The 12,469-nt window shown below is 56.1% G+C and overlaps 1 protein-coding gene across 10 annotated transcripts in view; it reads right to left on the bottom strand.

The window, feature by feature from the left end:
• Nucleotides 1-12,469, bottom strand: part of DLG2 (discs large MAGUK scaffold protein 2) — a 603,132-nt gene that overhangs the window by 517,193 nt on the left and 73,470 nt on the right. For 9 of the 10 annotated variants that reach the window (XR_005661215.1, XM_039914987.1, XM_039914985.1 and 6 more), the window contains one exon: nt 10,472-10,570. Coding sequence is in view for 9 of the 10 variants with exons in the window: in XM_039914987.1 (XP_039770921.1) it covers nt 10,472-10,570 (99 nt within the window). In the remaining variant the exon portion in view is untranslated. Of the gene's footprint in view, nt 1-371; nt 550-10,471; nt 10,571-12,469 lie in introns of those variants that run through there. The other variant, XM_029047962.2, reaches the window with a different exon arrangement.

The following is a 12,469-nucleotide window of genomic DNA, read 5'->3' as shown; positions in this document are numbered from 1 at the left end:
GACCCGCATAACGCTCCGCTCGGGTCCCAGATGCTAATCGCGACACCCTCCGCAAGACCGTCCCGGTGTGAGACGCTTCCCGGCCGGGAGCGCTTCGCTACTGAACTATTAATAGCTGCACGTGCCAAGCCGGCTCTGAAATAGAGACCCGTCCCCTTCCCGCCCCGAGACGTCGATAACACCGCTTGGAGAAGTTGACTGGGGCGAGACCCGGAAAGTCAAGGGAACGGGGACGAGACGCCGGCCCAAGGATAAGGATCTCGCCGCGTCTCGCGGTCGGACCGACGGCACCGTGCGGTCCGCTCGGTTCCCGGCGCGGGAGAACCGAGAAGGGCCCCCGCCCGTGCCCGCAATCCCGCTCCCCGTCCTACCTTGGTGGTGACGATGCACAGGCAGTCCATCCCGAAATCCTCCCCGGGACTCGGCGCCCGGGAATCGCATGAACGAATCAGCCGGGGTGAGAGAAAAGCCTCTTTGCGAACGGCAAGCCCAGAAACGGAACCCGGGATCTGCACGGCAGCTGTTCCGAGTGGGAAAACTCCAAGCCCTCCTCCACGCTGCTTCGGGAAGGCCGGGTCCTCCCCGGGCTTTTAAAGCCCCCGGGGAAATCACCTCACGTGCCCCTTCCGAGCGGCTAGGAGGTTGCCCGGACCCCCGGGTCCGTGCCCCTTCCTCGGCCTCACGCGGTCGTCTGCGCGGTGAAAACGAGAAGCTCAACGAGCACAAAAGAATCACATTTCAGCTCTGGCTCCGGTTTCAGAATTCTGCTCTGCCGTTTCAGTATAACCCATAAGATCTTCTTTGCCGACGCCTCTTTTTTTTTTTTTTTTTTTTTCCCCTAACTGTCTTTTTCACCGACTCTGAGTAAGCACAACACGGAGAACTAGCGGGCCCTGCGCAAACAACCGCTCTGGGTCGGGACCGTTCTTTTATCCAAGCGGGACGCCGTCGACAGAACGCCGCTCGGACGGCCCAACGTTCGGGGTGTTTGCCGGAGGGCTGTCCTCATCCCAGTCGGAATTTCCGGAGGGGACCAACGGGAAACCGAGCCTGGACGGCAGAGGGGAGGAAAGAGGGGAAACCTTTAGCCGAGGAATCGGAACCTTCTCCCATCACCTGGGCACGGATCTGCTTCGGGGCGGGGGGGGGGGGGGGCGGGAGGGTCCCCGGGAGGCGAGCGGCCACTTTCCGTGCCTCCCGAATCGTGAATCCCCGGGTTGGGATGGTTCTCGAATCCCGACGGGGGGAGAGTCCATCCGAGTCGCGCATTCAGGCCCCTCCGCATTCCCAAACTTTTCGTTCCTCTCTGCCACTCTCCCAGGACCGGGCGACCTACCCTGGGGCGCCCGCCATCCGATCTCCTGGCCTCGCTCCCTCCCCCGACCACCCCGCCCCCGAACCCCTACCTTTCTCGCAGCGAAGCCGCCGCAGGCTTCGCCCCGGAGGCGTCCGACATGAAACATGCCGCCCGACAAGGCTCTCGGTCCGCTCTTCGGGGCTTACGGGGTGGGAGACGAGACAGAGGGAGAGATGCACGGGATGGAAGCTCTGGCCGACGAGAGCGGAAAAAATCAATGCCTCCTATTCACCGGAGGGGAGGAAGAATTTCGGCCAACTGGCCTGTTGACAGCAACGGGAGGAAACGTCTAGACCCTCGTACATCACAATTCACCTTTTCAACACACGGTCCGGGACACACCCTGCTCTCCCCTCCCTGCCCCGGCCGCCCCCTCCCCCAGGCCACTCTGCTGAAAATCCCCCAGTCTCCCCTCGGGGTAAAGTATGTTTTCAATAATAGACCTCTCCAGGAAAGAAGGGACACTGAAGAGTCGTTTGCCTTTCATGAATTATTCAAGTTCTAACCCCGATATCCTCCCGATTGCTAAACAGACGAGAGTCACGAGAACCGACATGCCATTATTTTGCTAAAATGAGGTCACTGCTACGGAAGTGAAATATCCATAGCGGATCAGATACGTGGTCAGGGGGCAACGGGAAAATAAAATCAAACCTTCAAGTCCCATTTAATCGAATCAAATCAAAACCTAAAGACAGACCCTCCAGAGTGTTTATGGCGGTTTTGGCGGTAGGAGAAAAATCATCTCTACGTTGCAGGCACGTGACTCGGGAAAGCCCGTGTATTTATTCCGCCCCACATTCCATTTTATTAGGGAACGGTCTGAGAAGTCATATCAAATCACGGGCAGAGACGGAACCGGAAGAGTTTGAATACGTTCACGGGCGACGGGTCCATGACGAGCTAGCGGAGGGAAAGGTTGGGAAGGTTGGAGGGGGAAGAAGTCGAGGAACCCTAATTCCTACTGGAGAGGGTGGATGTCTAGAAACGGCCCATCACCCCGCGGTTTCTCCAGGAGTCCCGTTACTGCTTTTGTACCGCCCTCGCCCATGGTCCCGACTCATCTGATTCTTTAAGAAGTGAAGGAATCATCTTCCTTACGCCTCCTTCCTTTCTAAGGGAAATCAACTCAACTCAATACCCTCTCCGCTGCTTCCGGTCAAAACCGCGAGCAAACTCTAGGCGAGGGTTAAGCGGACGTCGGCCGGGTGAATCATGGATTCTGGGGCCAGGCGGGCAGGGCGGTTTTCAGGAGTCAGCCGAAGGAATCTGCCGAGGGTCGGCCGGGACGACGTACTAGGTGCGAGGAGGGATCTCAGAGGAAGAACGGGGCACGGGAGCTCGCTGGCCAAGGGGAGCTCACCGGCCAACGGGAAGACGGAGAGGCGCAAATGTCCCGGTGAACGGTAGCCGCGACCAGACCGGCTAGAGGTGCGGAAGAGAAGAAGTGGGAGTCAAGTGGGAGAAATAGAAAGCTTCCGTTTACCCGGGACGCCCCGAGTGCCGGGGAAACCCAGAGTGACCAGCAACCCATTTCACGGACCCGTCTTCCTTCCGCCGCTGACCCTGGGATAACGTCGCCACGTTGGCTCTGGGCTACTCCCGGATCCCTGCCCTCTGGGCATCTGATATTCACCCCACGGCACTTACGTACGGGTCTCGAAATTCTATTTTACGAACGACTTGCATTAACGTCCGTCTCCCCCACTCCACTGTAAGCTCACTGTGGGCAGGGAACGAGTCCGCCGACTCGGTTACATTCAGCGTCGCTCGCATTTCTTGAGCGCTTACCGTGTGCAGAACAGGGTATTAAGCTCTTGGGAGAGTACAACACGATTCTATAACAGACTCGCCTTCCCAAGTGCGTAGTACAGTGCCCTGCACATAGTAAGCGCTCAATAAACACCCCTGATGACGATGAGACTATTAAACAGATGCCAATGTTTTGAAGCACGGCTTCCTATCCAGAAATTCAACCTGTACTGTAGTGAATAGAGCACGGGCCTGACAGTCAAAGGTCATGGGTTCTAATTCCAGCTCTGCCACTCGTCTGTTGTGTGACCCTAGGTGAGTCATTTCCCCTCTCTGGGCCTCAGTCACCTCATCTGTAAGATGGGGATTAAGACTGTGAGCCCCACGTGGGCCAATCTGTCTTGTATCTACCGCACCGCTTAGAACAGTGCTTGGCACATAGTAGGCGCTCAACAAATACCATAATAATAATGACGATAATAATAATCAGATTTCTGCCCTCCGAGGTTCTAGCTGCCAGAAGATCATTAAGCCCCCTCTGGTTTCTTTTTTCATGGTTTTTTTTTTAAAACGCGCTCACTGCGTATTAGCCTCTGATCTAAACAATGGGGTAGGTTCACGTCAATTAGGTCGGGCCCGGTCCCTGTCTCGCATCAGGCTCTCAGTCTGGGTATTTAATCCCCATTTTAAAGTTGAGGAAACTGAGGCCCAGAGAAGCCAAGCGACTTGCCCGAGGTCACACGGCAAGACACCGAAAAGAGCTGGGCTCAGGACCCAGGTCCACCGGCTCCCGGGCCAGGGCTCTTTCGACCGGGCCACGCTGCTTCTCCGGCGTTTCTCGGTGGCGTCCTTGCCCTTGGTGCACGGAATCGATCGGTCCGGATACGCATCTTCCCCGAGGCGACGGGATGTTGGTTCTAAAACCACGGAGCCAATTGGGCCGGGCCGGGCCGCATCTCCCGCACTTTCCCTTTCATTGATTTTTTTTGTGCATTTCAGGATGACCGAAGAAAGCCCGGGCCTTCGTCCCGAGGGGCCCGTTATATCGATTTGAAAACCGAGCGGCACGTCGGTCGGAGACATCGCCTTCACGGTCTCGGGGCTCAGCTGTCCTGGAGGCAGCCCTCGGCGGGACTGCATTCCCTTGGAAGCGGTGCCGGGTTTCCCGCGGCAGCTTGGGCCGAGGCTGGGGACCTCACCGCTCTGGCCAGCAACGGGGGTTTCGAAGCGCCCGCTCCCCAGGTGATGCAGAGACAAACGTTGGGAAGGCTGAAAATCCCAGCTACTTCACCTGCAGAATTTCATCGTCACCGTGGTTGGCGTCACCGCACGCGAAGAGTTCCAACGGAGCTTTGAGAAATCTTCGGAAGAAGGGATGCGGCCGCAAAGGGCTTCTGTGCACACGTTCCGTCACACGCATCGCGACTGTGAGCCCCATACCAGCCAGGGACTGGGCCCCACCTAATGAGCTTGTACCTACCCCAGCGCTTAGAGCCGTGTTTAACACACAGTAAGCTCTTAAGTGCCCTTGTAAAGAAAAAAGGTGGGGCACTCCCGCCAGCTGACTTGCTCGTTGCATTCCACGCCCAAGAGGGTGCCCGACCGGCAAAGCCAAGACTTATCTCACCTATTTATTCATTTACGTAAAGTCACGTCAGTCTCCCCCTCTAGACCGGGAGCTCGGCCTGAGCAGGACCGTGTCTGCTGTTATACCGTCGCTCAATAAATGCGACGGAATCAATCAACGAGCACTGCCGGGCTGATCGCTACCACTAGGATCAATTCCCCCCCCGCGGGTTCTTGGACCCGGAGCCGTTTCCTTTATCATTTTTACGGTATTTCTTAATTTATCATCCCTGTCGGTGATCCCCTCCGCATTGGGTGGGGGGTGGGGGGGGGGGATTTTGTGCGATGGCCGATCAAACCGACGCCACCGATTCCCGCGGCAAACCTCCGTAATGCAGAAACCCTACAGAACTGCAGACGCTGTTCACAACTCGGGCAAGTCAAGGGACTGTGCTCGTATCCTCCTACGCAAACCCCCGGGGATACAAAGAGTCACAGAGGTTGAGGGACCCTCGCCGAAGAAAAGACCGCTAGGCCTGCTTTTTCTGTAAAACTGTGAGCTCCTGGCAGGCAGGGGACAGATCTTCTTCCTCTAGGGCGCTCCCCCACGTACCCGGTGTGTGGCGCTCCGCACGCTGGAGGCATTCAAAAAAATACTTCTGAGTAACCGACTGGATGGAGAGGAGAGAGCCGAACTGAAGAGAGACCGCTCGCAAATGATATTAAGATCGGGGCACCCGATACCCTTATAGACGCTGAATCGTAGACACGGAGTCTTTGAATTTCACGGACCGTGTCAGCTTGAATCACCGTCTTCCCCTCTGCAGATACGTGGAGGAATGTGGCTCATTGATACCATATAAGCTTTCCCCTCTTATTATGTCATCAAAATCTAATCACCTGCTGACGTCTGGACGACTGCGGGTGAAGCATTTATGGCGAAACCGTTCAACCCAAGGCCGTTTCCAGACCGAGCAGAAGTTTCTGAAACTGTGCGGAACTTCGGGCCCCCCCCGCCCCGCTTCCCCGCTCCCCGCCGCCCAATACCGGCCTCCATTTCTGTGCCTATTAGGCGGTTTGGAATTGAACGGAATCCAACTAGTGAAAACGGCCCTCCGCAGACCTCGCTTTAAGAAGTTATAACGTGAAAGCGGTCGAAGATGGAGTTCTGATTGCAAGGTGAAGCCAAGTGCCCGGATATAACGCCAAAGACTCTTGAAGGCTGTAGCGTGGGAGAGCAGTGGGCCTTTATAGGTTTTAAGGGTTTACCTAATTATTTCCCCCGAAATAGATAGCATTGTTTGCATGCAAGTGGAATGGCTTCAATTTAATATTACAGCTGCTTCTGTTTTCTGGCATTTGTTAAGCTCTCCCCATGTGCCAGGCACTGTACTAAGCGCTGGGGTAGATACAAGATAATCAGTTTGGACACGTTCCACGTCCCACGCGGGGCTCGGGTTCTAATCCCCATTTTAGGGATGGGGAGAGCGAGGCACAGAGAAGAAAAGCCACTTGGCCGAGGTCGCACGGCAGGCAGGCGGAAGAGCCGGCATCAGAACTCAGATCCTACCGAGTCAGTCCCAGGCCCGTGGCTCTGCCACCTGCCTGCCGTGTGGCCTTGGGCAGTCGCTTCGCCTCCCTGGGCCTCCGTTTCCTCACCTGTAAAGTGAGGATTCAGCACCTCTTCTCCCGCCTACTTAGACCGCGAGCCCCATGTGAGACAGGGACTGTGTCCAGCCTGATTAACCCCAGAGCTCAGAAGAGTGCTTGATGCATAGCAAGCACTTAAATGCGATAACATCATCAATAATAACAACACTAGTGTTGTCCTTACCCATCCTGCGCCCACGCACACAGTCGTTTCTCAAATCTCCATTTCGCTAACCAGACAGGCACGCCACCTTGGAAGAAACAATCTCCTAATTCTCTAACGCAGACACCCGGCCAACGTAAACATTTTGGAAGAATTGACGCTTTCGGACCCTAAGCACCTTGAGGGCAGGGACCGTGTCTCCTTTATGGTACTCTCCTAAACACGGGGCACAGTGCCTTCCACGCAGCGGACCCTCAGTGAATAGTGCTGATTGGCTGGCATTTCCCTGAAGGTGGTAATTCCCAAAGGCCAATAAACAACGCTCCCTAAATATCATTCGAATTTCCAGTCATTCCTTCAGGTGGGAAGAGCGGGCTGAGGATCACTGCAAAATGAAGCATCCCCGGACGGCCACGGGTCCGCATCGTTCCCCGCACAGCTCCAGGAACAGATCCCGTTCCACTCCCCAAATATCCAAGAAACGATTGCACTTCTGTCATCCAGTGGGAAAGTAAGACGTCTCCAGGAAACACAGCTATTATGTGGGAAAAACAGGCTGCTGCGAAGTTCAGCAAGTGTCTCAGCTTGGGTTTCTATTTTTTCAGGGCGCTCCGGCCGGGTGACGCAACAGCGTCACCGGGCTTTCCGTGGGTCGGTATTCTAATGACATTATAGGACTACTTCTCAACTGGCATCCTACGAAGGTTATTTGGCCTGGTGTATATCCGCCCTGAGGATTTAAATAGAGGGTTCAAACACGTATCCTTTCCGAAGAAAACAATCACAGGTCGGGGAGGAGCTGGGCGTGTCGGGCCAGGAAGAGGTTCTGTACATATCCTGCTTGCCAAGCAGAAACTTATACGCTCAGCCATTTCTTCCTCTTCCCCGTACAATCTTCCACTGTCTCCTTTCTCCCGCCAAGATTGGAAGCTCCTTGAGGGCGGGATTGTCTTTACTAACTCTCTGGTACTCTCCCAAAGTGCTCAACACGACTTTTCTGCACGCCGTAGTTGCCCAGTAAATAACATCCATTGCTTTCGAAGTTGGACTTCACTTGTAACTGGGTGTTCACAGTTGAGCGACCCCCATAAACCTTCCCTTTCAGAGACATCTGTTGACAGGCTGGGCAAGAGGAAAATTCTCTGGTAGTTCTTCCTTCCTTTCCGCATCTTCGGGAAAAGCGAGGCCCCTGGGGACTCCCCGAGCCCATAGGCAATCGGTCCTAGATGAAAAGCACCGGGTGGACTCTTTTAGGCTCCGGGTCAATTAATCCAATCAAGCAACGAGATTTCCTGAGCTCCAGCTGTGTGAAGAGCACCGTACTGAACGTTTGGGAGAGTGCAAGGAGAAGACGGGATCCCTGCCCACAGGGAGCTTCCGTCTTCTGAAGAGAGAGGGTGAGGAGAGAGAACTCAGGCACAGAGGAGAGAAAGGTCCCAACTTTTCCTACTCTCACCACCATCTCATTTCAATCGATCAATCAACGGTATTTACTGTGCTCGTATGGAGTGCAGAGCCTTGTACTAAGCGCTTGGGAGAGTAATAATAATAATGTTGGTATTTGTTAAGCGCTTACTGTGTGCAGAGCACTGTTCTAAGCGCTGGGGGAGATACAGGGGAATCAGGTCGTCCCACGTGAGGCTCACAGTTAATCCCCATTTTACAGACGAGGGAACTGAGGCACAGAGAAGCGAAGTGACTTGCCCACAGTCACACAGCTGACAAGTGGCAGAGCCGGGTGTCGAACCCATGACCTCTGACTCGAGTACAAAACATAGACTTGATCCTTGCCTTCGAGGAGCTCACAGTCCAGTGGGAGATCGTAACACCGGAAGAGAAAAGATCTTCCTCCCGGTTTTACCTCTTTCATCATCAATGGCATTTACTTACTGAGCGCTTACTATGTGCAGAGCACTAAGTGCCCGGGAGAGCACAGTACGACAGAGTCGGCGGCCCCGTCCCCCGTCCGCGATGGGTTTACAGTCTCGGGGGGGAGACAGGCGTTCATGTGAACAAATAACATCCTTAAAGAGATGTACATAAGTGCTGTGAGGTGGAGGCGAATACCCAACGCCTAAAGGTCACAGGTGCACGCGCAAAGGCGACGCGGAAGGGAGAGGGAACTGGGGAAGAGAGGACTTAATCGGGGAAGGCTTCTTGGAGGAGATGTGACCTTAGTGACGCCTGGAAGGTGGAGAGAGCGGTGGACTGGCGTCTGTGGAGGGGGAAGGAGTTCCAGGCTAGAGAGAGGAGGTGGAGAAGGGGTCGGCGGCGCAACAGGCGAGACGGGAGCACAGCGAGCAAGCTGGTGCGAGAGGAGCCGAGTGCCCGGGCTGGGCTGCGGCTAGGTCCTCGATAAGGTGAGGCAGGAGGGGGCGAGCCGACGGAGCGCTTAAAGGCGGCAGCTCCCGCAAGACCGCTCGAAAATCAACTGGGTCTAAAATGCCGATTCCTGACGGAGAGAGCCAGCAGATTGCACAAGAACAGATGTGGCGACGCTTTCCAAAGAGAGGCAATAACTTTCACGGCTGACTTTAATTCAGAGAGGCGTGCCGCTTGAGGGAGCGTGGGGAAAATGGAGTCCCGCTGTCGTTTTAGCATTCCAGCCCATCTCCCGGAGGAGGAGAGCAGACCGGAAGGGCAAACGTCTCCAAACTTCCATCTGGACTGGCTCCGCTTTCCCTACCGGAGAACCCCGGGCGGGGAAGGGAGGGCTCAGAGACGGGGATGGTACGCAGGTCTTCCCCGTCAATCCATCCACGGTATTTACTGAGACCTTTCTGCGCACACAACCCCGTCCTGAGCGCTTGGAGTCGGGATACGTGACCCCTGCCCCCTAGGAGCTTACAGTCCAGTGGGTGGTGGGGCTTAGGCTAGCGGAGGGTCACTCACCCATCCCCTACGTGCGTCCACAGACCCGCCTGCCCACAGATCAAGAGGCAAAACTGATGCCGCGGAGGGTGAGACCTGGTCTGGGCGGGGAGGTGTGACTGGAAGATCTATTCACCGCTGACGATGCGGTTTCCCCCCCGTTCTCTCGGACAGACCGACCACCGCTAAAGCGCCGTACTCGCCCCGTAAACGGTCTGTCGCCGTTGGGGCATATCCAATCGATCGATCGAGTGAATTTAGCGAGCGCTTAATAGGCGCAGAGCACCGTCCCGAGCGCTTGGGAGACTACAATATAACAGAGTCGGTCGATGCAGCCCCTGCCCACGACAAGCCCGACGGTCTAGAGCTTACGTTCCCTGCTACCTAAGCGCCGGCTCATCTCCGGAACCATCTTCCCGTCCTCTTCATCCTCCGGAAATGATTTGGAGCTCGTACTCCCCGACCGTTCTCTAGAGGAGACGGACGTTCTCGTCCCACCCCGCCCCTTTAAGAACCAGGCCAGCAGTCCAGGAGGGCGACCGTCACAGGGTCGAAGCCCATCCGGCGGCCCCCCGGGAATTAGCGCTCAGAGCACCTCAGAGCAGGCGAAGGACCTCAGAGCATCTGGATCGACCGACCGGGGTTTTTATTTTGAAACGCAGCCACGGCCGCTCGCTCTCCTTTCCAGAGCCCTGCCTCGGGAGACCATGCGGCCTCTCGAATATCACCCTCCCGGGGTCCCCCCGGGGTTTCCCGGACTCGGCGGGCGGACGGCCAAAGCTGAGATCTTTCCCTGCTCGGCGCCAAGAACATCAGTGGGTCCGGGGGGAGTGTAGACGAAGGCCAACTGTGGAAACGGCTTCGGTCGGGCCCCCGATGACGCGCGTTTGGGCCAGGTGGGGGTATACTTTCTAGAACGGCGGAAACCCAAGATCCCGACGCGGGTACTAAACCACTCGTTTGGCCTTGACCCCACACCTCCAACCCCGCCAAATGCTGTCCCAAGAAGTGACGGGCCGAACTCCTTAAGGCGGACCCTTCCCCGCCCGCCCCCAACTTCAAACCCATAAAAATGCGGTTCCAGAGAGGTCCAGAGAAAACTTCAACCTTACCTGGGTCTTTGCCTCATCGGGCTGATCTTCCAAACGCCGGGTCTCTTCGTTCTGTTCGCCGCATAGAGCGTGCCCGCCGGTGCCACTGAAACCTGCAAGCTAAAGGAACGGAGGAGACATTTCTCATTACCCCAGAATTCACCGCGTAACGGAGCTTCCGCATGCTGTCAATTTAGATCTTTCTCTCTCCATACCCTCCCCAGTCTGTGAACTCTGATGATCCTCTAAAACCCAAACCACAGAGGTGAGCTGTTTGGCTTTTTGTTTTTAATGGAATTGATGAAGCACTTGCTCTGTGCCACGCCTGTACTAAATCCCGAGGCAAATCCAGGATAATCAGGTCGGCTCCAGCCCCCGTCCCACACGGGGCTCACAGACTTCATCCCCATTTTACCGATGAGGCAAAATCATTTCTTCATCCTTTATCGACTCGCACGCCTGGCGCCCGCTCCGGTCGTTCAGACGTTTAACTCCCTCCTCGAACCCCCGTCCCACACTTGCCCCGTCCCTTTCCCGTCACTGTAGACAGCACCACCATCCTACCTGTCTCACAGGCCCATGACCTCGACGCCATCCTCGACTCTTCTCTCTCATTCAACCCACGTATTAAATCCACCTCCACGACATCACTAAAATCCACCCTTGCCCCTCCACCCCAACCTCTATCACGCGAATCCAAGCACTTATCCCACCCTGCCTCGACTGCCCTATCAGCCTCCCTGCTGACTCCCCCGCCTCCTGTCTCTCCCCACTTGAATACACCTCACTCCGTTGCCTGGATCATTTTTCTACCAAGAGTTCAGTCCGCGTTTCCCCGGAAGGAAAAGAGATATCAATCCCCGGTTTATAAGGGGGGGGGGGAAACTAAGGCAGCGAGAAGTCAAGTGACTCGCCCAAGGTCTCCCGGCAGGCGAGGGGCGGGGGAGGGATTAGCACCTGGTTCTCTCGATCCCCGGCCTCGTCTCGGCTTTGTCTCCCCCGTTCGGGAGGGGGAGATTGCGGGCGGGGACGGTGTCATTTTGGTATCCTGTCCTTTTCGCGCGCCTGGTACAGGGCGCGCCAAGTGGGCGTTCAGTAAGTGCTGCTATTCCTGCTAGTCCTCCGAGTACCGGTCCAAATCTGAGTTTCGTAGAAGTAAATACCCTTTAAAATGGCTTTGTGCTTACTCGAGTGACCTCGAGTCTCCTCTGTTTTCAAAGGTGAGGTGCAGGGGGAGGAGGGTTTGTAAACACTCGGGCAAACGGCCTCTCCATTTCAGGTCAGGAGGACTTCGCCCCATACACTCTCCACGTCTGAAGCGACGGGCAGAATTCGGGAAAATTGAGCTGAGTGAACCTAAAATCAGGTCATTCGCCCGCTCGCTGTTTCCGCAACATAATGCCTTTTGTTTCAATTAGATGTCGAGAGTCTGCAGTTCACAGGAGAGTGTGAAACTGCAGCGCCCTCAGACAGCGGCGAGAGCATCTGTCGGAGGGACGTCCTTCATCTCCCTCCCGCCCCGGAGAGCCGACACGTGGCCGAGAAACGCACGCGGTCGGCGAGGTGACGTGACCCCGGGGCCACCCCGACATCACGCTGCCTTCCCGCCGGCGGCCGTGCGGCAGACAGCCCCGGGGAGGTTGACGGAGAACCGCGCACGGCGAAAACCTGCCGTTGAAATAAATCGCCGAGTCAGGTGAGACGAGGCCGTCGGAGGAAAAACGCAGCGGCTCAGAGGTTGTTCAAGGTGAATTCTGCACCGGTAGGTTCCGCTCCAGCGGAAACACATCGCCCATCCGTCGCCGTGGAAAGGAAACCCGGCCTACCGATCGGTCAACGGTATCTGTCGAGGATTTAGAGTGGGCGGAGCACTGTGCTAAGCACTCGGGAGAGCACCGTGTCAACGGAGTCGGTAGACACAACCCCCGCCCGTAACGAGCTTCCAGTCTAGAGGGGGTGTCAGAGAGTAGGGGAAGAGTTCGACCTGTTAAAACTCGCAAACCATCTCTAGCACTTCCA

This window comes from Ornithorhynchus anatinus, chromosome 20, assembly GCF_004115215.2.
Source record: "Ornithorhynchus anatinus isolate Pmale09 chromosome 20, mOrnAna1.pri.v4, whole genome shotgun sequence".
Taxonomy (NCBI): Eukaryota; Metazoa; Chordata; class Mammalia; order Monotremata; family Ornithorhynchidae; genus Ornithorhynchus; species Ornithorhynchus anatinus.
Note: the sequence above shows the minus strand (reverse complement) of the source record. Positions and strands in the feature narration are given on the sequence as shown.